Source organism: Condylostylus longicornis, unplaced genomic scaffold (assembly GCF_029603195.1).
Source record: "Condylostylus longicornis isolate FDR11 unplaced genomic scaffold, ASM2960319v2 ptg000048l, whole genome shotgun sequence".
NCBI classification, from domain to species: Eukaryota; Metazoa; Arthropoda; class Insecta; order Diptera; family Dolichopodidae; genus Condylostylus; species Condylostylus longicornis.
In genome coordinates, this window is record NW_026578017.1 from 10,632,960 (window position 1) to 10,658,021 (window position 25,062).

The window sequence follows — 25,062 nt, forward strand, 5'->3', positions numbered from 1 at the left end:
AAGTAACACCAGTAAATGTCGTTAAAAGTTTCTGATTAAAAACAAGAATAATAAAAAATCAAAAATAAAACATATAATCACTTAATCATAAAGTATATAATCTTATATACATAAATACATACATACATATTTAATTGGAACAAAGAAATAAGGCTGAAATATTTTATTTTTTAAAAGCATACTCACATATACATATATGTATAAAATATAAAGTTAACAAGGTGTATAAGAAAAAGAAAAAGAATAATTATTAAAAATAAATTTATGAAAAGACAACAAGCAAATGTCAAATATTAAGTGTAAATTTTTAATCGCAAATTAAAGCCGTTTAATATAAGCCCCTTACAATACATACTACACTCAATTATACCCGTTCAACTATTATATAAACTGAAAACGAAAGTTCCTTATTATATAAAAATTATTTAAACTGGAGTTTTAATAAATTCAAAATTTTGTAGAAAAAAAAAAAAATAATTATGAGTGAAATAATTATTCCATATTTTATAATAGGTTTATTTATTCTATTTATAGTTATTTTATATTTTATATTTAGAAAAAATTTCCTTCAACGTAAACGTACACCAATATTTCAAGGTAAGTTTATTGTCAATTGCAGTATATGTGTGCGATAGTTGACAACATGATCTTAATTAAAAATTTAATAAATTATTAATATAGAATTTAAACCACTATTCTAATAAAAAACAAAATATAGAAATATAACTAATATTAACCTAAATAGGTAGCTTATGTAGGTGCATGTGTATATGTATTCATTGTACTATACAGCATGTCATAATAACAGTTCATATAATTTTTTGTTAAATGCAATTTATAAATATTTTAATTAAATTTTTAATTATGCATTTTTATAAATTGCAGTTTTCTGTTTTATGTGAAAAATCTTATTCTATACACGTGCATATTGGATTTATAGTTGAGGGTTTTCACAAAAATTATTCATTTTAGGAATAAGCAGGTTTAATAAAATCATAAAAGGACTTCATTAATATAAAGCTGGACAATATTTGTTTTAATAAATTATATTTTAAATTAAAAAAAAAAAACATTGTTTGACAAAATCCAGAAATATATATAATTGTCAACTCTAGTATAACTAGTTCAAAATACAATAGCACAGTGCTATTCTCCAGAACATATTATAATACCGTGTAATTTTGAAAATTTTATAAACATCTCATAATATTCAAATAGCGTAACGAAATTTATAAAAAAATTATTGAGTTAGTTCTTACATAAGAAAAATTAATTTTTAAATTTTTAAGTAAAGAAACAATATATCGATGGTAAAGCTCAAAATACTAAGTAGCAAATTTAATATTTTAAAGGAGATCGTTTTAAAAGTTTACACAATTACAAAAAGAAATATCGTTTTTTTTTCCTTGTTGGTTTGTAATTAAATTACTTAAATTAGTTTTTGACTTCAAATTAATTTAATTTGGTTTCAAATTTTTTAATAAAATTTGAGTAATTGCATAAGAGAACGTGCACTTAACATAAAATGGCCAGTAGTCTTAAAATTGCTAATACTAACTGATGCGCTTTGCATACATTTGTTTTTCATCACTCAATCAGTTTTTGTAACATAAGCATTCTAAGAAGCCAATTTTGATATCTTTTTTTGGCGACTTCGAACTTGCATTTAATTTATTTCAACCATCCCGATCTCGCAAACTAATACACTTACGGCACTGAAATCTTTACCACACCAAAAGAACCATTCGAAATTTGTATTGGTGTAAAAAATCGTATTTTGATGAAAAATTTCCTACTTAACATATCTTTGCAATTCACCATCGAGATGCAACAACATTTTGTTAGCAATGATTTAATTTTATATATATTAATTAAATACTTTCATCCTTTCATATACATAAAAATTTGTTGTGGCAAGTCGCTACCCAGTCTCCTTTTCAATTGCTTTTGATTTAGTAATTATTTAGGAATTTGAAATATTTCATTATAAGTTCGATATTATAGTTATTATTTCAACGTTAATGAAAAAAAAAAATCTAACCCCAAACTGATCCCACTTTTATATGTCATTTCAAATAGAAATTCATTCATTGCAGTTCATTCAATTTTAAATAAAAAATACTTTAAAAGAATAATAAATGTATGTAATATCGTAAAATGTCTCTTAAAAATTCTTTTGCAACAAAAAAAAAAATCTTTGAAAAGCGTCAAATTTTAATTCTTCTTATCAAATGAAATTTTTTTTCTATATAAAATTACGATGATTTGTGCTATTTTCAGAATTTTAATATTGTTATTTTGGCAGTAATTTCTTATACACTACATAGTGTTGCCAATTCTTGGTAAATTTAAATTGATTTTTTATATACTTGTATGTATATTTAAAAAAAAAGTCTTTAAGCACGTGGTTTTTGAATTAAAAATAAATGTAAATACACATCGCGTGTTATTTTTATAGTGAGTTTGGCTGAATAACATCGAATCACAAGACATCGAAATTAATGAAGCTTATTTAAAGAAAAAAAAATTAATGGTGCTTCTAATCTGCTTGTATAAATTGTATCTACAATAGAAAAATAATGCAAAAAACAGAAAATGAAAACTTACAACGAAAGGGAAGTTTTCGCACCTACGTCCAAAATTGAATGAATTGAAATTGTCAAAATTTCCATGTATGTCAAACTTATTTGATAATATAGGAGAGCCCTTGTTCAAAATGTTGTAATGTTTACTTAGATTTATATAGTACTAATGTAATGTTAAGAATTTGTACAGTACTGATGTTGCATAATAAACTGATGTTGCATAATAACAACAATTTGCATGACAGCGTCGCCTCAATTAACACAGAATTAATTAATATTTATAATTGTTAATTCTAATTGATCTACATAAATACTCGTATATGTCGATAAGAATTATTTGTAAAATGTTTAGCTATTTAAAAAAAAATGGAAAATTCAAATACAATTTAATTTTAATAAATTAAAATCAGTATTATTTGATTTCGGTTCCAATCTACACACATTATAACACATATAACACATTTCAACTCGTAAATATATGCAATTAAAATTAATTTTAATTTGCATTAAATAATTTTATTTTTAAAAATGCAGCATAAAAATTCAATAATTAGCGCACAGAATTTTTATATTTTTTCTTCCGATTTGAATTACTTATTTTAACACCTTGCTGCCCGTTAATTTCACACAAAAACTACAACAACGAGTATTTCGTGTTGCTCATAATTATATATGGAAGTGTAAATAAACTCCTATTAAGGTTATTTATGTTGAGGAAAACAAAACTGGGGTCTTATATTTTACAACATTTTTTTAAATATGCTTAAATTATGATAAAAAATTCAAATACACCACGTACTTGGATTAATTTTTGCAAAAAAACCAAAAGTATAATGTTAGCAGTCCCTGTTACATTTTTTACAAATAAAATAAAATTATTTAGGAGAGTCTTCACGCTGTAAGACAGTGATAAAATATCGCAAACTTTTTTAGTTGAATTCATTCAATTTTTACGATATTGTTACGATATCGGCCATTATAATTCACAAATAAGATTTTCATAAAATTTTTTTACAATATTGGTGCGATATTGTATTAATATTGTAGCGTGTAAAAAGGCTTTAACACATGACCGGTCCCGGCCGGCAAAGTGATAAAAATATTCATAAAAAACTATAAAAACTATGTAAAGCTATATAAATATATTGAAATATTTTTATAATGCGCGACAACTAATGCAAACTCAAATCTTTGATAATTTTGGTCTTTGATCGCATCATAAAATATTTTTATAGACAATTTCGAAATATTTGTACGAATAAAAGAATTTTTTGTCTCCATAATATCCAAAATCATATATACGAAGAACGCCAATTAAAAACGAAAACAAAAAATGAAATGTTGCTTTTTTTTTAAATTCTAAATTATACGCAAATTTAAGTTAATAAGTTTTTTTCTTTTCTTATTTTAAAACTAAAATATTCAAAATTAAAATGGTCATCATGTTTATTTATACTCAGCGGTACAATATCCAAAATAATAAAATTTCAACATAATTTTCCGAGAAAAGAAAAACAAACACAAAATTATTAATATTTTAGATATTCTATTTTTTTATATACATATATATGTACGTACATAGATTAATTTTTTAAATAATGTATATATATGTATAAATATACATATACGTACATACATAATATAAGATATTGCAGCTCATACATAATTGTAATTCACGTTATTTTCATAGTATTCTACATGTATTTCTGTAATTATGACACATCACTAATTAGGGGAAAAATACAAATTTACATATATATGCATATTATATTTATACATATACATAAAATTTAGGTTAAGAACCTTCATTTTTTATCTCTTTCCATCACCCGCGACTGAATATATTTTCCTTATTGTTGTTGTTATTACTGTACAGTTGATTTTCTTATACGAGTACATAGGAAAATGCAAAAAAAAAGAAGTAATAAAAACATTCCTAGAAAATTTTTTATAGTTTATTTTTTACTCATAAGTGGAAATTTATTTTATTCTTGTGTGTGCATGTATGTATATTTCAAGACAACTTTTGTTATATACCATAATTATAGTATTATATGTATTCTGATTCCCATATAGAATATATTCAACTCTTGGGAAAGTTTAATGCAAGAACTAAGAAAGGGAAAAAAATAAAGAAACCATGAACAACAAAATTACATTTTATTCCATGGAAAATAATTAAAGGAATAAAAATTTTCAAGAATTTTTCAAAGATTTTCTTTATCATGCCATAATTTTAGATTTTAATAACAAGATTTATAACAAAATATACATATGCATATGTGTGTATGTATGTATTTAGTAAAATAAATATTTAATTATATAAAAATAATTAAAAATTTATGAAATTTTTTTTAGCAAGTAACGAGATTTTCTATTAAAAAAAAAGTATCACAGCAAATTAATTAAGTTTTGCCAAAGAATATAAAATTTATGAATTTTTGAAAATATTACTCAAAAAAAATTTGAAATTAAATAGTTATACTGGGGACTGCGTCATAACCTTAAAAATGTTTTCCTAATATTTTGTATCAAGGGATTTAGAACCAATGTTCTTAAACAGTTTTTATTAAAATTATTTGAGTTGTTATGTTGTAGCTGTTGTACATAAAATATTGTAATATGAAAAAAGCAACACGAACAATAGCAGAATCTAAATGAAGTAATCGAAATGGTAAAATACATAAGAACTCCTAAATGTTATAGGGCTAATATTTGATAATGGTATCATTTTGTTAACTCTTAAATTTAAATTAAATAGCAACACACCAAAGAGTAGCCTTCTTTTGCGGATTAAAACAAATTGTGATATTGAAAATTAAATTGTTAACTTGGCATAAATAAGTGTATCTAATTAAAAGACCAGTCTACAATTATTTGCCAAATTTAAATTGTATATATTGTATTTGTGTTATATCTTACCAATTAATACGGAGAGCCCAGAGTTTAACAATGCAACTAAAATAGTTGCCAAGTATACAACAACTATAGTGTAACGAATATGGTACTTTACTTTCATTCTAAATGTGTTGAATAATTCATATATATGTATGTGTGTATATACAGTACAAGTAAATCTACTAATGCCGTACGTACCTAAAATACACCAACCCAAAAATTTTCAACATTTCTTTTTAATTTTTTCTTCGATATTTTTGAATGAATATTGGAATTGAATTACAAATTATTTTAATCTATAGTGAAAAAATTTCAAAATATTTACAAATTCAATTAAATTATTTTTAAAAACTGATCCTTTGTTTAGCAATCAAAAAAAAAATTTCCCTTTCGCTTTATAAGAAAATCTAACCACTATAAAATATTTAATGTAATTTGTAAATGTAAGAACTAGCAAAAGTAACAAAACTTCATTGTTATCATAACAGCAACAACAATACAGAGACATACTTTCCATTTTAAAATTTGAATTTAAAAAATGTTTAAATATAGAACATACACATGTATACACACCGCCAATAACACTCATAAAATATTCTATATACTTTTGATTTTTATATTCAATTTAAAAACTAAAATATTCAATAAAAAAAAAAACAAGAGAAACCGAAAGGAAAAGAAAAATTCCTCAATCCTCAATCACCGTTTTAATTTTTGAAATTTTTGTTTCTTGTTCTTTTTTTTCTGTTTTATATTTTATTCAACAAACCTATGCTAATAATAAATAAGTTGGGATCTTAACATTTTAATTTAGTATAGAAATGAATTTATTTCCTTCTTCTTTTTCTTTGTTGTTTTTTATTCAATGATTTAAAATTCCACACCCTACTTTTCTTTTTTCTTTGGTGTGTTTTGTTTAGAGCTCTACCCTCATTTGTTCTTTTCCTCTGTTTTCCATTTTCATGTATTGTTGTTGTAAATATCAGAAATTTTCATTTTCTTTTCAACATGCCAGAAAGACATTTCCTAGAATAACTTGGAGAGTGAAAAACTTAATGAAAACAACGTAAAATTGATTGAATAACTGAAAGAACAAAACAATAAAAAAAATAAACAAAAAATTTTTTTTTATTTTTATTGCCATTATTTTTTCTTTTTTTTTATAATCCCTAAAGACCTAAAGGATCTAGTATAAAAGTCCTTTTATTTTGTATTTTTTTTCTTGTTTTGTCATACAATACTTTTTCTTATTGCTATTTTGTGTATAATTGAGTTTTTCTATTATAAAATAAAAAATAAATGATTTTCTTAACAATAAAACAATATTTTTTTTTATAACTCATTTTCATAATGAATTTAAAGTAATTTCGACTCCATAATAATTAAGTTATTTCATTTGATAAAAAAATATCCTTCTTGCCCCTAAAAAGAAAAGCAAACAAAGAAAAGCAGGGATTCGAAATCATATTCATTAACATTAAATTTAATTCATACTTGCTGTTGTTGTCGTATTTCTGTAATTAATAAGCTCAAAAAATGATTAACATTAATGTACTTACAAAATGTTATAATTATACTTTTTTAAATTTCAATTATAAAATTTTCGAAAACTTGTTATTTTCAGAGTCTCCTGCTGAGACTGCCGTTTAGCAAAAAAAAAAAAAACAATAATAGTCTTTTGATACTGTAAAAATGTGATCAAGAATCTCAATTTGTATTTAAATATAACAATATTAAATAATTTAATTAAAATTCGAATAATTTAATTTTGATTTAAATCAATATGAATTTTCGAAATTCCGAGAAATAAATAAATAATGTATGAAAAGAGAAAACTACTGCAAAATAAAGAATGACCGAAATAGTACGATAATGAAGTATTGAGCGTATATAAGAGAGCTTCTCAAAATAGTGAGTATATATGTACATATATATAAATGAGTGATATTTAAAAAAAAAATTAAATAATTTTATTAAAATTTTTCATTGCTCATATTCTCCCTTAATTAATTCTGAAATTTTTTAGAAAAATATTCGATGTTATTAATTTACTAATACTTTTAACTTTTATTTACTTATTTTTATAATATGACTGGCCTGACTTACTCATATTAAAATCTTTCTCTCTGATTATATTGAAAAATTCCTCAATAATTATCGAAATTTGTTTTATTTTTAAGAAATTTAAAGAGAAAAAATCAAAGCATTACCAACATTCTGTTATTTAGTCGCAATATTATGAGTAGTTCAAGCAATAACTTCAAGCAATAATTTAATATACAATTTCATGCCACACACACGCTTTACTTCACGCTTTAAATGTATATTAAAATATTTTCCCAATTCATCATGTTTCATGGTTCTCTCTTTTCCTATTTACATATTCACAATCCATTTGAAAGCACCATTCAGACCTCATAAATAAAATATTAAATTTGTAACATACGTTCGTGTTATACGTATAACATTTTTTTGCTTCCAAAACGTAAAATGTGAAAAGTGACAAAAAATTTGTTAAAAAGGCCCAAAAATATGTTTTTTTTTCCATTCTCTTAAATAAAAAATTCCTTTCAGTCCACAGTTTATTATTAACTTTAAGTTGAAAAGCGGGTCCTTTATAAATATTAAATTCAAATTATATTCTTAAATACAAATTACAAAGAGAAAATAATATAAAAAAAATAAAAGCAAAATAAAGTTGTATTATTTAAAAAAAAAGCAAAAAATTTAAATTAAAGAAAAATTTAAAATGGCGTCATTGATTTATAACAGTACGCATTATTTTAATGATGCAGAAGAAGTAGAAGAAGAAAATGATGAAGAAATAAATTTTACGCATTCATCGTTACTGCTGTCAATGATGATTGGATCATATTTAATATTAATTTTGATAACAACATTTTGTTGTTATTTAATGTACCGTTCATTAAATAAATCTAGAATAAATTTACCGTATAATTTATTTGATGAATCAACTGTTAGAAATCCTATAGGTATGCCTATAAAAAAGAATTTTTGGTGTAAATTATTTTTTTGAAAATTGATTAATTTTTTTTAATTTGTTTTGTTTATTTTCGTTTGAGCCCTTTAGATTTTTTTTTAATAAAAAATGAGCTATCGTATAATATTTGACCTTAAAAACTATTTATTTTACAGAAAGCTTATTAATAAAATTTAAAAATTAATTAATTAACAAAAAATCTTTAAATGTGTATAAATGGAATGTGTGGCATCATTTATATTTTAGAAGTGAAAACTATATCAACAATATGTACAAATAAAACAATTTCACATTATTTGAATAAGTAAATTTTCTACATCTTGACCTTCACAATATTTGTTTATATTAAATAAATTTACTATATTTATTTTGAAATGAATGTCGACTACACAATATACTATTAAATTTAACGAAAAGTGTGAGTAGTATTGGCCAAATTCGCAATATTAGCTAAATTCGCAGTATCAAAATTCAAAATTATCTTATGAAAATATTAATAAGAATCAAATTTTGTTCTGCCCACAGTAAAAATAATATATAAAAAAAGCTATATACAGAACGGAATATATGTATAACAAAAAATTTTAAAAATGGAAAAAAGAAAATCATTAAATAATAATTGTCAGTTGTTTCAATTTTTCAAGAAACTATTACATACATACATGTATATAACACGTACTTATATTATGTTTTAGCTTTTTTCATACCATACTTTTATACCCTACAACGTCTGTCAATTTCGAAATTTTATTTATCGAAATTTTATAATAAATATGTATAGCAATTAAAGTTCAATATATTTTATTAAAAAAAAAAACTCATATCACCAATGTGACAATATAACGCACAGACCAAAAAAAATATGGCAGTATAATTATAATTATACATAGAAGAAATCAAAATCACAGGGTCTGTTTGTGTACTATCCTGAATGTAGCCCTTCGATCAATTTTATTTTTAATGTTACTTTTCTTAGAGGTATCTGCAGATTAATGTAGTGATGTCGAGGGCACAGAATTTTGAAGCAAAGGTATATTTGGTAATAATAATGAGAACTTGGAGACTATTAAATAATATTGTTGCATAATATGTATTACGGAAAGATATAATTGCATTAAAATATGAGCCCAACAAAATTAAAAGGTGGTATATATGATAATCGCGTCATTATAAAAATTGATATTTGAAAATGTTATATTTGATATTTGAAAGCAGAAAGAAAAACAATAATTAAAATACTACGAAAATGTTAAGGTTTCTTACACCTCTCATTTTTACATTTTTTTCTAATATATTTTTAGTACGCAGACAGACCTAACAAGTAGTAAATCTATTTATTTTATTTGAAAACGAGTCAAACTTCAATTAGTGACTTTTCCTTATTTGAACGTACACATATACATATTCTCTATTGATTTGCTTTCTTAAATTCCATTCCATCATTCATGTACCATGCTTCTATAAAACTACTCCACAATGCTGTCATAGTGCATTTTATTAAAAAAAAAAAAACACTACAATAAATTCGTTACAATAGATTTTTAGTGACAAATTGACAAATTTGAACAACAATACAATAGAGTCAAAATTAATGCTCTAGAATCTACTATGTTAAAATTATTGCTGTGCTAAAACTAAAATTCACAAAATATCAAAATAAATTACATTTAGAATATATTTTCCATTTCATTAATTTTCATTTATTTACCTATGAAACTAAAGAAAAAAATCATTTTATTCTTAAAAATGAAATTTAAAAAATTTTCAACAAAAACCAAAAATAAAAATATGAGTCAGGCAGGTACACATGACATGAAATCGAAAATGTATCGAAAGTATACAAGTACAATGTCACATCACTATTGTTCAATTGTCACCAATATACAAATTGACACTTTATACTATTGCCAAATTTCATAAAACGATTTAATCTAAAATGAAAAATAAAAAACAACTTCATAAATAAAAAATATCAAAAAAAATGAGAAAAATTTCTGACTAGGTGAAAATATTCACACATAGACAAACTTACATGCACAACATGCATGGGTTTGATCGTATGGCGTTCAGTTATGGTGTACGCGTTATGAAAATTTTTTTTGGTTTTGTTTTCTTTTTTTTTGTGGTGTATGTACTTGAATTCTTGTCAAATCCAAAAGAACACAGAAAAAAATAACAATAGTCATATGAAAAGAAAATGATTATAGAAAAAGAAAATGATTTTCTGTTTTTTTGTCATATTGCGGCGTGACAATAATTTTTCATTTATTTTACGGTTGATTTGAAAAGAAAATACAAGATACCACAAAAATTTTTTTTTTTTTCTTTTTAAAATTTCAAATTGTTCGTTATTGTTCTATTTGGTCGTTTATAATAAAAAATAAATATTTTAAAAGTCGTAGAGAAACCGGTGTTCGATTAATTTTAAATTTCGTGCATTTGTTTCAAAAATGAATATTAAAGAATTAATTAAATTGTAACTGAACACGTTAGATCTCAAGCAGACATGCAATATTTAATTTTGAAAGTGTTGCTTGATTATAAAACTATTGCGCGCATCTAAGCACGTTCTAAACTATTGCGTCAATTCAAATCGATTACGTTAACTAAAACTTGAAATCTATTTGATTACTTAATTGCATGCAATCATGCAGTTTCATATGTGTCCGCTTGAATATAAACCTATAGAATACAAAAAAGCAATCAAATAGTTGCAAAACAAAAAAAAAATGCATGCCTGAACCCTTAATAAAAAAAATTACGAAAATTGAAAATGAATATAGATTATTTTATACAATTTATTGCGCCTAACGGTATGCAACATTTAACAAACTCCAACATCAATGCTTAAATTGCATTTATTTCCCATTACTGTTCTAAATTACGGAATACAAATTATTTTATTTAAGAAATTTTTTTAAGCAATAAAATCTCCTAAATTTTCATTTTGTAAAATATTTTAACAACAGAAAACTAAATATTTCTATATACTTTAAATTTCGGAAAAATTCTTTGAAAAAAAAAATCTGCCTACCCTTAAATCTAAGATCACGCTGAAATAGATCTTGTTTTATCGCCACAACCAAGTTTGATTAGTTGCAGCTTGAATTGAAAATTCTACAGTTTTGAATTTTCATCTGTTATCAATCAAAAATCAATATTTTTTTTTTGATTTCGCGATATCCTACGGGTTTAGCAGATAATGAATCATTAGCTGTTCAAAAAAAAACTCTCAATTTCTTTATTCATCAGTCACTTTAATTTTGTTAATCTTCAATAAAAAAAAAATTTAAGACTCATCATCGGTTCGTTCCCCTTATGATTTATAAAAGTATATAAGACTTTTTCTTATACACAAATTTTATAAGCTTATCTACATATGTTTATATGTTTGTAATTTGTTTTATTTTTGAAAACAACATGAATTACGCTTATATTCAAAAATGTATTTTAAGTAAAAAAAAAAAAAGTAAAAATAAAAGTAAAATTTTGTGTGGAGGAAGTGAAAAAACTTTCTTGAAAAATTTTCTGTGTGATGAAAGAAGCACAAAAACAAAAACGGAAATATTAGAAAAGTTTTTAAAATTTTTAATATGAAAAGAATAATGTAACTTGAGTTAGATAAAAATCTACATTATACATGCACCTTCTTAATAAAATTAACAAAACTTTAATTTCAATTAAAAATTTTACATGAAAAAATTTACAAAAATTCAAGAAAATCGCGAAGTTATGAGAAATACACGAAAAATTCAAAGAAATATATTGAATATACATATGGGTGTCCTGTATCTCTAGGTATAATGCTGTGTATACCATTGTCCTCCTCTTCAGGTAAAACTTATGTAAAAAGACAACGTTCATAGCACAATTGAGAGCTCAGTACGTAGAACATTAAGCTAATCTAAATTGTTTTTTAAAAAACCCAAAAATTTATATGACATACAATCCAGCTTTTTCTAATTTGAGTGCGTAGGATTTCCATCCTATTAACTAAACTCTAATTTGCTATATCAGTCGTATTCCAACATCCTATGATTTAGGCACTATATACTGAGGAAATACTCGCAATGTATTTTCATGCCATTTTTTTTCTCCAATAAATATATAAATTTAATAATTCAAGGATTCCTATTTTATTAATTTTCAGCTTGTAAAGTGTATAGAATGCGCACCTAGTCTTCATTTGTTAAAAATAATTGATTAGTTAAAAATAATTGATTAACTTATTGTAATTTCAGAATATTACAATCTCAATAGATTTAAGCTGGCAAAAATGTAATTTTGTTCATTTCAAGGGATCAAACCAATTTAATCAATTCGTTCAAACCAATTTTTAATCAACGACACCTTATCAAAAAAGTGTTCGCTACTGTTTTCCAAATCTGAAATCTATAGCGAATCTTTGACAATGAAGACTCAAGGGAAATAATCCAGACACGATCATCACTTCGCTATCCTATTGAAAAATCCAAAAATGGTGCCCACATATTTATAATTAAATAATTCAATGATTTGGGAGCGATTGTTTGTATATGAACTTTGCTAAGACGATTTGACGTAAACAATATAGTAACGAATCACGCGTGAAGTTTCACTAAATACAAATACGCAAAATCACTCTAAATTTAGAAATTTCCTTTATTAATAAGATTAAAGTAATAAATCTACTATTTTTATAAATTTAACGTTTATATTTTTTTGTATAGGAATTTCAAATAAAAAGTATATAGAATAATTAAATTAAGTAATAAAGTAAATAATTTATTAATTATATTTTTTTTCTTTTTTCTTTCAGGTAAGTTCAAAATTAATTTTTCCTTTCATTTTATTTCAAACAACAAAGGTAAATATTTGCAAAAAGTTTTATTTATATTATGTATATAATTTTCATATATACTTTTGTTATAAGGATAATGAAGAAAAAAATTTTTTCATTTACTTCTTCCTGGCAAAAATTAAATTTCATTTCCAATGAAATCCTGCTATATAAAATTAATATTATTTTTCATTTTATATACGCGCATATGAGTATTGTGTTTTTATATGCATACTTTTAGTAGCAAATTTATATTTTATTGTTTCTAATATTAAATTTATTTTTCTTATTAATAGCGCCATTTAAAAATTTATTACACTACCAGTTAGGCTAGATATACAACTCTCTTGTGCTCAAATATTTAATAAAAATAAAATTAACCTTGCCATCTAACATAGAAACAATATAAAATTTCATTACAGCCTGTTTCAATATTTGATTTCATATGTACATACATATGTACACATCTATGAACGTATACTTGATATATTTCCGATAATTTCCATTTTATTTAAAAAATGTCTTCTAAACGATAAAATTGCTGTGAAATATTTGTCTATAGCACCAAAAAAAATAAATTTGGATGTATGGAAGAAATATCATAAAATTTTAAATTCTTTCATCATATTTCAAGATTGTAACAGGCATTCTTAAAAACCTGGCTCCTCAATACTCAAATGTACAAAAATTAGTGGGATTTTGTTAACTGAATCGAATTAATTTCTAAATTTGCTTTCTCTATGAGGTATAATACTTAATTTTGAAGTAAACATGAGTAAGGCAAATATAAAATTACAAAAAATGCTCAAACTCCTCAATATAGCTTCTTTAATATTGACAAATACAAAATATTTCATCAATTTCCTATCGCAATTTAAGTAAGAATTTTGGATCATACAACTACTTTAAAAAAATATGTTAAACTCAGCGATATTCAAAGGGTATTCGAAAAGAATTTGAATTTTAAAATTCCTTCATTATCTAAGCTAAGAAATTTTTTGAAAATTAACACAAGTGCGATCGTAAAATATTTTATTTAAAATTTATATAACAGTCTGATTGGAAATGAAATAAACTACAGAAAAATGTAAGCAACTGAATGAATCTTGTAAGTTGACAATGTGAGTTTACTGATTTTGAAAGTAACGTTGTCGATTTCCACTTTCCAATTGAATATACAGAAATTTTCATAAACTGTATGATAACTTCTTTCTTATCGATATCAAAACCATAACAAAAGTTATGGTATATTTACTATAAATTTGAAATAATTTTAAAAAATTGCTTTTTCTCTAAAAATATTGTATGACAGTTGACTTCTACATTTAATGTTAACTGCTGTTTATCTTTCCGAACTTTTGTCAAAGTTTAATAAAAGTAACCATTTAGTAAAATCAATGCAACAACCCAATCAATTTTAATTTTTTGATCTTTTAATTTTAAATATTTTTTTTACTCAACATAGCTAACAATTATGTACAGAAACATTTAACATACTGTTATAAAATTTTTAAATCACTTTTTTAAATAAATCATAATTATAAATACTTGCATACTTACATACGTTTTGTTTTAAAAGTTTCTCTTGATTCAGGAAAATAAAAGAGAATAACCCATAAGCATAATTTATATTTTTTTAATCTTTAAAATACACAATTCTACACGTACGCTCCTTACGTTAACTTTTTAATTAACTTATAACAACATTTGGGAAAACTTTAAAATATCACTGTACATAACAATATTAACATATTATATGGGAATGCATACATACATACATACGTATTTAAAAATTACATACCTAATTGGAAATTCTGACAACTCAAATAAAATTATAAACACTATATTGATCTCTTTCTTACTTCAAAAAAATTAAAAAAAAAAATTTTAACCCCCGAACAGAATATGCGCAGAAGTAAATTATGTGATTAGAAAGACAACACAGAAAAATTACTATGGCGCTTAATTCACATCGTTTCGAACATAGTTTCGTTATGTTATACATTTAAGTATATCGTATATAATGATATATGTATAATATATGTATGTAAATAATGTTTACAAAATTATACATAATACTTTTATATTTAAAAACAAATTATTTTATAATGCTTAGAATATTTCTTGAATGTGTTCACCTGTTAAAAAATATTTACTTTGGATATTGTAAACATTGATATCAAAATAGAATAAATAATTTTAATATTTATTAAAATTCATTAGATTTTGGGCATTATATACACATAATTTAAATGTAGTACCATGTAGAATTAAAAGTTACATAGGATAGTTTCACTTTTTACTTAATTTACTCTAATTACCGCAAAATGTGTTGCATACTATTAATTCTTTCCAAGTTATTTTAAACACTAAAATTGAATTTTATTAAAATTTTGAAATCGGCAGCTATTTTTTTTAACTTCTCACAATAAATAAAGTAGCATTTGTGTATCATGACCATAAAATGCGTGCAATACTTAATTTACTACTTAAAGAATCAGAGGTGATTTTAAACAAGTAGTAAAAAATTTCTTTATAAATTATAGTAGAAAATGTAAACGATTAACTTTCCAACACTGTGTCAAATATTGTGAATATAAAATAAAATTTTTTATTAAACTTTCCATTATATACAAAAAAAAAATTAAAAACTATTGGAAAAATTAACAAAATTACTTTAATGTAAACAAAACTACAAAAATATTTAATTAATAACAAACTGTACATACTGTAGTTGTTGTACTATAATATAGTATTTTAACTATAAAGATATAGTACAATGAAATTTTTTCGAATTATAAATTTGTAGTCAATCGTCATTAATATCCGACACTGTACAAATACGTCATTAATCGTTTTACTCGCATAAAAGTAGTGAGTTTCTCTTTTCTTATAAATTTTATGTCATTGCATTTCATTTCGCTTCTGTTAATAATGTGAAACCGCTTTATTTTCCAATTTCTATTTACATACCACACATACATACATGTATGTATATAAAAAGAATATATAGAATGCATATTCTCGTCTCGAGTAATATTATTTTTAATGATTTGCTCCTTATATATTTGTTATTGCATTATATGTATGCCAATAGCACATATACAATTCACATACATTGTATATTTGACGGATGTACTTTGTATATATTATGTATGCATGTATATGTATATGATATGAGTTACATGTATAATATCAACATATATATACTATATAATGTAAGTAAATAAATCTCTATGGACAAGAAAACCGACACAAAAATAAACATTAAAGAAATATTGCAAAAGATTAAAAGAAAAACAAAAAAAAAAACAAAAATAATAAAAAAATAACATGAAAATATTAAAAAGCTTTTGTTTTTAAAAAAAAAAAAAAACAAAATCTTTACTTTGAAAATTAAATTTTTGAAAAAAATCTTGTAGCTCGAAAATGCTTTTCCTTCAGTATTTTTAAAGATTTCTTGAAAATTGGTTGCGCATAAAATATACACACCATACAGCAAGAGAGGAGCCCTTTTATATTTTTTCTATATTTATTAGCCCTGTATACATTTCATATAACATACAAACCTACAACAAAGAAGTAAATTTTGAAAACAGAAAAGAAAATTTAAAAAATCACAAAAAAATAATAAATTTTTTTTTCGTAGTAAATTTTATAGTAAAAATAGTGAAATCGAAACGCAAAATATTTTTATTTTTAAATTAAAACGTGAAAATATTTTTGTTATTTTTATTACAAATAAAAAAAAAGAACTCTTTAAAAAAAAAAATTATTTTTATTTCGGTTCGTTTTATAAAATCACAAAAATAAAAATTCTAATTTTAATAAAAAAAAAAAAGTTAAATTAAGTACGAAATCGAAACAATGGAAAATATTACAACACTAGCCCAATCAAAGAACAATATCAGTGACACATCAACATCAGTGGAAACATTAAATGAAATTTCATCGACAACTCTAGTTAACAATATCGAAGATAGCAATGATGCTGATGAAATGCCAAATATTGCATTAATTATAGGAATTTTATTTATAATATTTGTAACGTTCTTCCTAACCTTTATATTATTAAAGAAAACACAAACTTGTCGTCGTGTACAAGTTAGATTGGTAAGTTTAATAATAAAGGCTAATTATTTGAATGTTAAAGTAATTTTATTACAATATTAAGGTAGCAAAACAAACAGTCGAAGGCGAATAAAACATTTATTTTAATAATCTGTAAAATTAAGATTTACTTTGGGTGTTTGTGTTAAATTAATTATTACATTTTTCTTAAATTTTGATCTCGAATCTTTAATTTAAAGAAAATTTACTATTAAACTACCAATTTACGAAAGTTCTGAGCGAAAATTTCTTCAGATATAGGAAAAAACCAAATATAAAGTGAACACATAATTAATCTGAAAAATATTAAGTATAATGTTTGACATTATAACAGTTCAGCACGTTCATAAACAACCCAAACATACAAGTTAATTCACTTTTTCAATTTTGAGTTTACCATGCTCAATTCTTGTGCTTTATATATCGACTATTTATTTAATTTGATTTGGGATTCAATTACAAAACTATACAGAACAAACAATTCAAGCTTCAATTCAAGCTTAAACAAAATTATTATTTCCAAATTTGTTGGAAAATTCGCTTAGATTTAAAATGTGTAGTTATAAACCAAGCGCTCTAAAGAAAAACTACATATATGTAACAGATGCAATTTTGTGATGTGTTCGGCTATTACACAGTTTAAATAATGCAAATATAAGTACACCTAAAACAAGTTAATTTAAAATATATTAAAAATTGGTTAAATTTCGTACTAACAGTTGTTGAATTTTTTAATGATGAATTATTTTAGATTTAATACTATTTTTATTTTATAATATTTTCGCAAAAAAAATTGAAATTTTATTCAAATTCACAATTATCCACCTTCGACTGTAAAAAAAGAATTATTTTTATTTAAACTTTTTTCATTTTATTATTTTCAAAAAAAAATATGTGTATAACAGAACAATAAGTCGCAAAATATAAATTATAAACACCTTGTAAACAAAAACAATAAAATTAATATTTGGGTGGGTGAAAATATTTTTTATAAACTACCAAAATTTTATTAGAATATCAAAGAACAAAAAACAAAAACAATTTAACAATATGATGAAATATAATTATGTATGTATATGTATGTATATGTATAACACATTTATGAATATAAAAAATTTTAGTATGCCAATATTGTTATACGATATTTATCATCAGTATTCTTTAGCGATTATCATTAACACCATAGACACGTGAACAATGTAAATAAATATATAACATAATATTCGCATATATATGTATGTATATATATAATTTTTTTATAAGATGTGTGTACATATACATATATTTAAAACATATTACGCTTTTCCTTCTCTTTGTTTTATTTACTATAAAAATAGGTATATGATATTTATAGCGCGTGTTAATTTTTAATACCAATAACTTGAAATTTGATATTATCTTTAATAATTATAATCAATACTTATTATTCATTATTTTTATAATTATAGCTTCATTTTTATTATGACATATACTTAAGGCAATAAAAATATTTTAATTTTCTTGAGATATCTTTTTGGTGCTAATAAAATTCTGAAAAAATTCTATTAGTATACCGAAAAATACCCAGTAATTATATTCAATTACTTACCTTTAACAGGTATTTCACCTTTCAAATTCAAACACATCATAGTTACACACATACATGTACAAATTTGGCTATTGCTTCTTAATTATATATTCGTGAGTTTTCGATATACATACACATACATATGTAAATATTAGATTTGGGCAAAGTTACAAATTTTAGGTATTAAATTTAAAAATAAAAAATAAAATTCACCAGACTATCAGGTTCTATTTTAATTTATTTTTAATTTCAACAAGTAAATATTTTGCTCATTCCTTAACTGAAAAACAAAAATTCATAATAATTGAAGTAATCATGTACATTTTTACTAATTAGGTGTCTGCTTTTTAATATTAAATTTTAAGTGTGTAAATACAATAATGCTAATTAAAATTTAACATACGTATATGTATGTTTATTCAGCAAGCTTGTTCTCAATTTGAAGCAACAATGTTTCGCAAAAATACAATGTAAAATACGAAGATGTGACCAGTTTAGCAAATTTTTAATTGAATTTAGCGAAATTTTTTTTTCACATTTAACATTTTCTTTAAGAGAAAAATTAAATTAAAGTACAAAAAGAAAACAAAATTCTTTTATTTTTCAGCCCACATATAAATTAGTGTGCATAAAATTCGAACATTATAATAATAGCCATGCACCCTCAAGCACATTTACATAAATTTAATAAAATACATAATAAAAAAATGTAAATTAAATTGGTAGGTTTAGAATCACCTCCATAACATAAAGTTTACAATATTGGAATTTGGTATTCTAAAAGCTAAAAATTTTGTGTTGCTAACCTACTGTCATACCGAAAATAGGAAACATTTGTTGCTATAAATTTTAATGCTACTAAATTTACAGACACTATATACATTTTCACTTTAATATTTTTTAAAAATGATTAAAGTGTTAGTGATAATTAGTGTTGTAATATGTATTTGGTCAAGCAATTTGTGCTGCATTGGGGAAAATATAATACCATTTTAGAAGAAATTTTAAAAACTTGATAAATCAAAGTAGATGAACTAAAAAAGCGAACTTTTTTATTTTTTTTAAATGTATAACACATAGATATGTCAACGAATTTAACAATTTTTTCTTATTTTATCAAAATTCGAATCACTTGCAATTGTTAAATAAAATGGATGTAGTACATACACTACATGTCGCTGCCAAAAAAAAAAAATACATACAACAGAATAGAATTCAAAGCAGCACAAGAAAATAATTTTGTTTCTCAATTTTGAATGTAAATATTTCAATATCTGAGATTTTGACAATAAACACAATTACATCGAAAAGACTTTCGATTGTTACCCTATTCCTGTCTATAAATGTATTCCTGCCTTTCTGTTGTTACCCTGTCTATAAAAATGAAATATTTTGGACAGTGTTGTTCAATGAGTTTTTAATGCCTTTTAAAAACGCCATTATGCCAAAAATGCACTTGACATAACCTTTGAAAAATTCAATATTCAAAACTAAGATCCATTATGCCAAGTTTAGTAATAAAAATGCCAATGTCCCAACACTGATTAAATTATACACAATAATTACCAAATAAATTTTACAAGAAGTTACATATAGATATACAAGAATAATAAAATAATTTATAAGAGAAAGAACAAGAATTTAAATAGAAAATGTAGAACTAGAATTTTAAAGAGAAATGAAAATTGAAATGATTAATTGAAACGTAAGAAAAAAATTAATGTTAAACATGACATTTCATGAGAATTAAAATTCCGACATTTGAGAGTAGCTACAATACAAACATATTCAATATAAAAACGGGTCTGTTATGAATCATGTACACGTACAGATTTCGGTTTCATTTCTGCTATACAATATTTTGCTCCAATTTGAATAAAATGCCCTTGAGTTTTTATAAATACAAGGGCATAGAAAACAACTGAAATTATTAATCATTTGTACAATGTACTTACATATTATATATACCTACATATATACGAAATAAAATACATACATATGTATAATATTTATAGAATTTTGTTTATTAAATATTTAACGGTCTTGAAATACAAAAAAGGATATGACAATGAAATAGATATGTATGTAATAATAAATATAATTTTTATATAAAAATAAAATAAAATTCATTCATAAAAATATATTTTAATATTTTGGTGACAAAAGAATATTTTACGACAATTTTTTAAAAGGTGTAAAAACGTGAGTTACAATAAGATAGATACTTTCCTATGATCTCTCCTCTTATACGCACATCCATATATGTATATATACGTACATATAGTTCAATGAACTCAAAAGCGCATGTATCTATTTTTATATATGTATTTATATATTTTATGTGTAATTTTCGTGTTTATGGCCTCAGTCAGTAGCAGCCTAAAAATTGATATATATTTTTTTTATATTTTTTAATAAAAAAAATTATTTTATTATAAAATTTATTTTTATCATCTTCTCTTTTATCTAAAATTTTCAACAGACTATAAAGAAATAAAAATATCGTTTTCAACAATTTCAAATTTTTTTCTTATTTTTCTCTTCACAGTACATGCATACGAGTAAAACATAATACATAAAATAAAAATATAGAAATACAAAAAAATTTATATAGAAAATGGTACTGAAATTTTCTCGAATCTTTTCAAAAAATTGAAATTTCCCAAATTTCTGTCAAAATTTTTTTATTTGAAAATTTTCTTTTTTTTTTGTTGGGTTTTCAAAAAAAATTCTATTTGTAGGTTTGTTACTACATAGTCATAGCTTGTAAATAAAGAATTCTTTAATCAATTTTCTAAAATCAACAATTTATATTTAAAATTAAAGCAATGTAACATTGAAGAACTGTAGATTTGTATCAGAAAATTTTTAAACAAACTTCATAATTACAAAGTTTTGAATGAATTTTTGAAAATGTCAAATACATGCATAAGTTCTTATCAAAAGAAGTTTAAAGAGACCAATAAACATCAAAATAATTTTTGTTTTCGTAGAGAAGGCTATTAAAGAAATATTTACATATACAGGGTGTCTGAAAAGTGCCCGTAATTTTGGAAATACTCATTTTTCTCGTTATAATTCTGTTTTTTTTTTTTCAATTTGTTTCATTATTTGCATTCGTCGTGCATGTTAACTGTGTCTTGATTTTTTCTTTATTCTTAATTACTGTCCACGATGCCATAAAACGTTACCAGGAGTTGGTGAGCACGTCGGAACGTCCTCATAGCAGCCGTCCTTTTACTGTATGATCGAACTATATGATGAAATTACCATCGAATAGCGCGCGACCATTGTCAATAATTTTCCAAAGCGCCTCCATGCATGCATTACTGCAAATGGAGCCAATATTAAGCATTTAATATCATTTTTTTATTGAATATTTTTTATTGAATATTGCTTTTCTAATAAACAATGTTGATTTCTTAATCCATGTAGCAGTTTTAAGCTACGGGAACTTTTCAGACACCCTGTACATATACATATTTACTGAAATAAATATGTTCATCGGGTATGTATATTAAATTGTTACAATACATATGTACACACAAATTTATATAAAAATTTATATTCAGTTTCGAATTCTGAGTCGTTTTAATAAAATCTGTTCCTCCGATTATCTCACCAATAAATAAAAAATACATTTAGCTATAGGTTTGCAAAATTATTTATAAAAACTGACTGTCGTAATAATCCTATTTACTTTAGGCTCGATAAGAACACAATCTTATTTTGATGGCATACTCAACCTTAAAAGAAATTTATTCATTTCTCACAAACCATATAAAAAACTTATAGAGCTCATAATTTTTATAAACCATCTCTATAATAGGGGTGATATTTTAATGAAATTTGTGAGCTTGAGAAATATCGTTATATTACAGCAGATATATTTTATTCATGCTCATATATTACAAATTTTTAAGTTTGCACATTGGTTCAAATTTTTTACAAAAACCGCTAAAATAGTAACATTGACCACCATTCTAAAAGAAAATATTAACATAAACTATTTATGGGTACTTCAACTGTACTTCACATGAATACAGCGCGAGTGAATCGTCAACAATTTTATATACCTTTTAGAGAAGACTTGCATTTAAGAAAGAGTCGACACAGTCAACTCAATCTTTGCTCAATTTCAATACAATAAAAACAAAGTTATAGTTTACTTATAACAAAAAAATTTTTGGCCAATTTTGTATAATCGTAAATTTCGTGTATAAGATAATAAACAAACTATACATACACACATATCTATAAATTATCAGATTTATAAAAATTGTTATAAGCGCTTTATCATTATCATCAATCATCATCAGCAAGATATATCTTGAAATATTATAATACCACTTTCATTCCTGTAGTTGTACACATATACATATATATACTTCGAAACGATTAAAATACATTCATACATAAATAGGATACGAATTAAAATTCTTATATTCAATAAATTTCGTTTAATGGTACTAAAAAATTTTTTCTTGCATTAAATTTTAATTTGCAAATTGAATACAAAAAAAAAACTTTCAAAAAAAATAAACCAAATTTATTATACAGTAAAGTCTCTATAAAGCGAAACTGAAGATGTATAAAAATTTTATCATCCTAGTATAAAATTTAGTTAACCTAAAACTGTAGTGATTTAACAGTTAATTAAAAATGTAATGAATTTTAGGCATTTTAATAAGATCCGTTACGTACTGTTTACACATACGATAAAATCTAAAATTAAATCTAAGATTATCTAATGGAGCTCAGACTCAATATCAAAATCTAATAATTGCTTTTATTAATTTTAAAATTTTTACAAAAATCAAAATCAATTAATTATTGCTCAAAACTCCAACAAAAAATTAATTGTCATTAAAAAATATGACAGTAAATCTCATGAAAATTACGTTATTTCTATTATTTTCTGTGTACGACTTCGGCCGGACTAAGATGGGATGTTAGATTTTGTTGTTTATGTAAACTATGAGAGTTTATTGCCTAATTCAAATCAATTACGTGCTCTTAAAATTATTTGTAAGCAATAAGAACCCTTTAGGATTTTTATAATCTTCTTTAGGATCTTTATAAAGGCTTAATAAGGCCATTGGAATGGTTTTGGTTTACAATTTATCATAAAATTTAATTTTTCTTTTAAAAACAACATTCCATAAAATAAAAAAATATAAACCATAAATTTATGGCACAGAATTTATTATTAACCTTTATATAACAAATTTTATTATGTGCAAGATATTTTTTTCGGTTCTGTATTTATGGCAATACAATTATTAAATTTTTAAAAAATATAAAAAAATTGCATCAATTATGCATTTATACTAGATTGAATTTTTTCTTAAATTGAAAATTGAGTTGTCCATATTGAAGATATTCTTTTTTTCTTTATTACCGACGATATTTTATGCAATAAGAGAGGTATTTTGGTAGTAACGAATTTAACATTAAATTAAAATTAAATTTTGATGAAATTTTATGCTTGACTTTAATTTGCATTTAATACGAAAGTAATTTTAGTAAACTTCAAGAGAAAGTGAAATTGATTCTCCAATAAATTTAAATCCTCCACTATAATAAATTATTCTTTTAAATTTCATTGTATCCTTACAATTTGCCATGTGGTCGTTTATGTGCTGATCACGCTCGATTTTATAAGTTCTTTAAATAAATTTGCAAACGATTGGAAATTTTTGTACAAATATGTTAAAGTGATTGAGATTCATTGTTGCATGGCAATTCTTAAAGCAGATTATTAAAAGTTGAATGAAGATATTGTGTATTTGTACATCTTTAATTGAATTTAATAGTAATAATTCGAATAATGTTGTATAGTGTTTAGTATATGCTTGTGGTTTTGCTTTAGTTACTATTATGAGATCAACGATATTGACCTTAAAGATGAATGAGTAAAACCGATTTCAAACAAAAGTAAAATTAATCAAGAATCTTATGCTTAAAGAATAAATCAATTTTTTTTATGGTCCATTGAATTTAGAGTTCATTTATCTTGAAAAAAAAAATTATTTAATTAAAATTAATTAGATATTTTATAAAAGTTTTACAATTCAATTTC

At 23.4% G+C, this 25,062-nt stretch overlaps 1 protein-coding gene across 1 annotated transcript in view; it reads left to right on the forward strand.

Moving 5' to 3' along the window:
- The first annotated feature begins 220 nt into the window (after positions 1-220).
- The window catches only part of LOC129611234 (nematocyst expressed protein 4), a 100,967-nt gene continuing 76,125 nt past the window's right edge, over positions 221-25,062 (forward strand). The window contains exon 1 of the mRNA XM_055524264.1: positions 221-597. Within this exon, the coding sequence (XP_055380239.1) occupies positions 480-597 (118 nt within the window). The 5' untranslated portion in view covers positions 221-479. The remainder of the gene's footprint in view (positions 598-25,062) is intronic.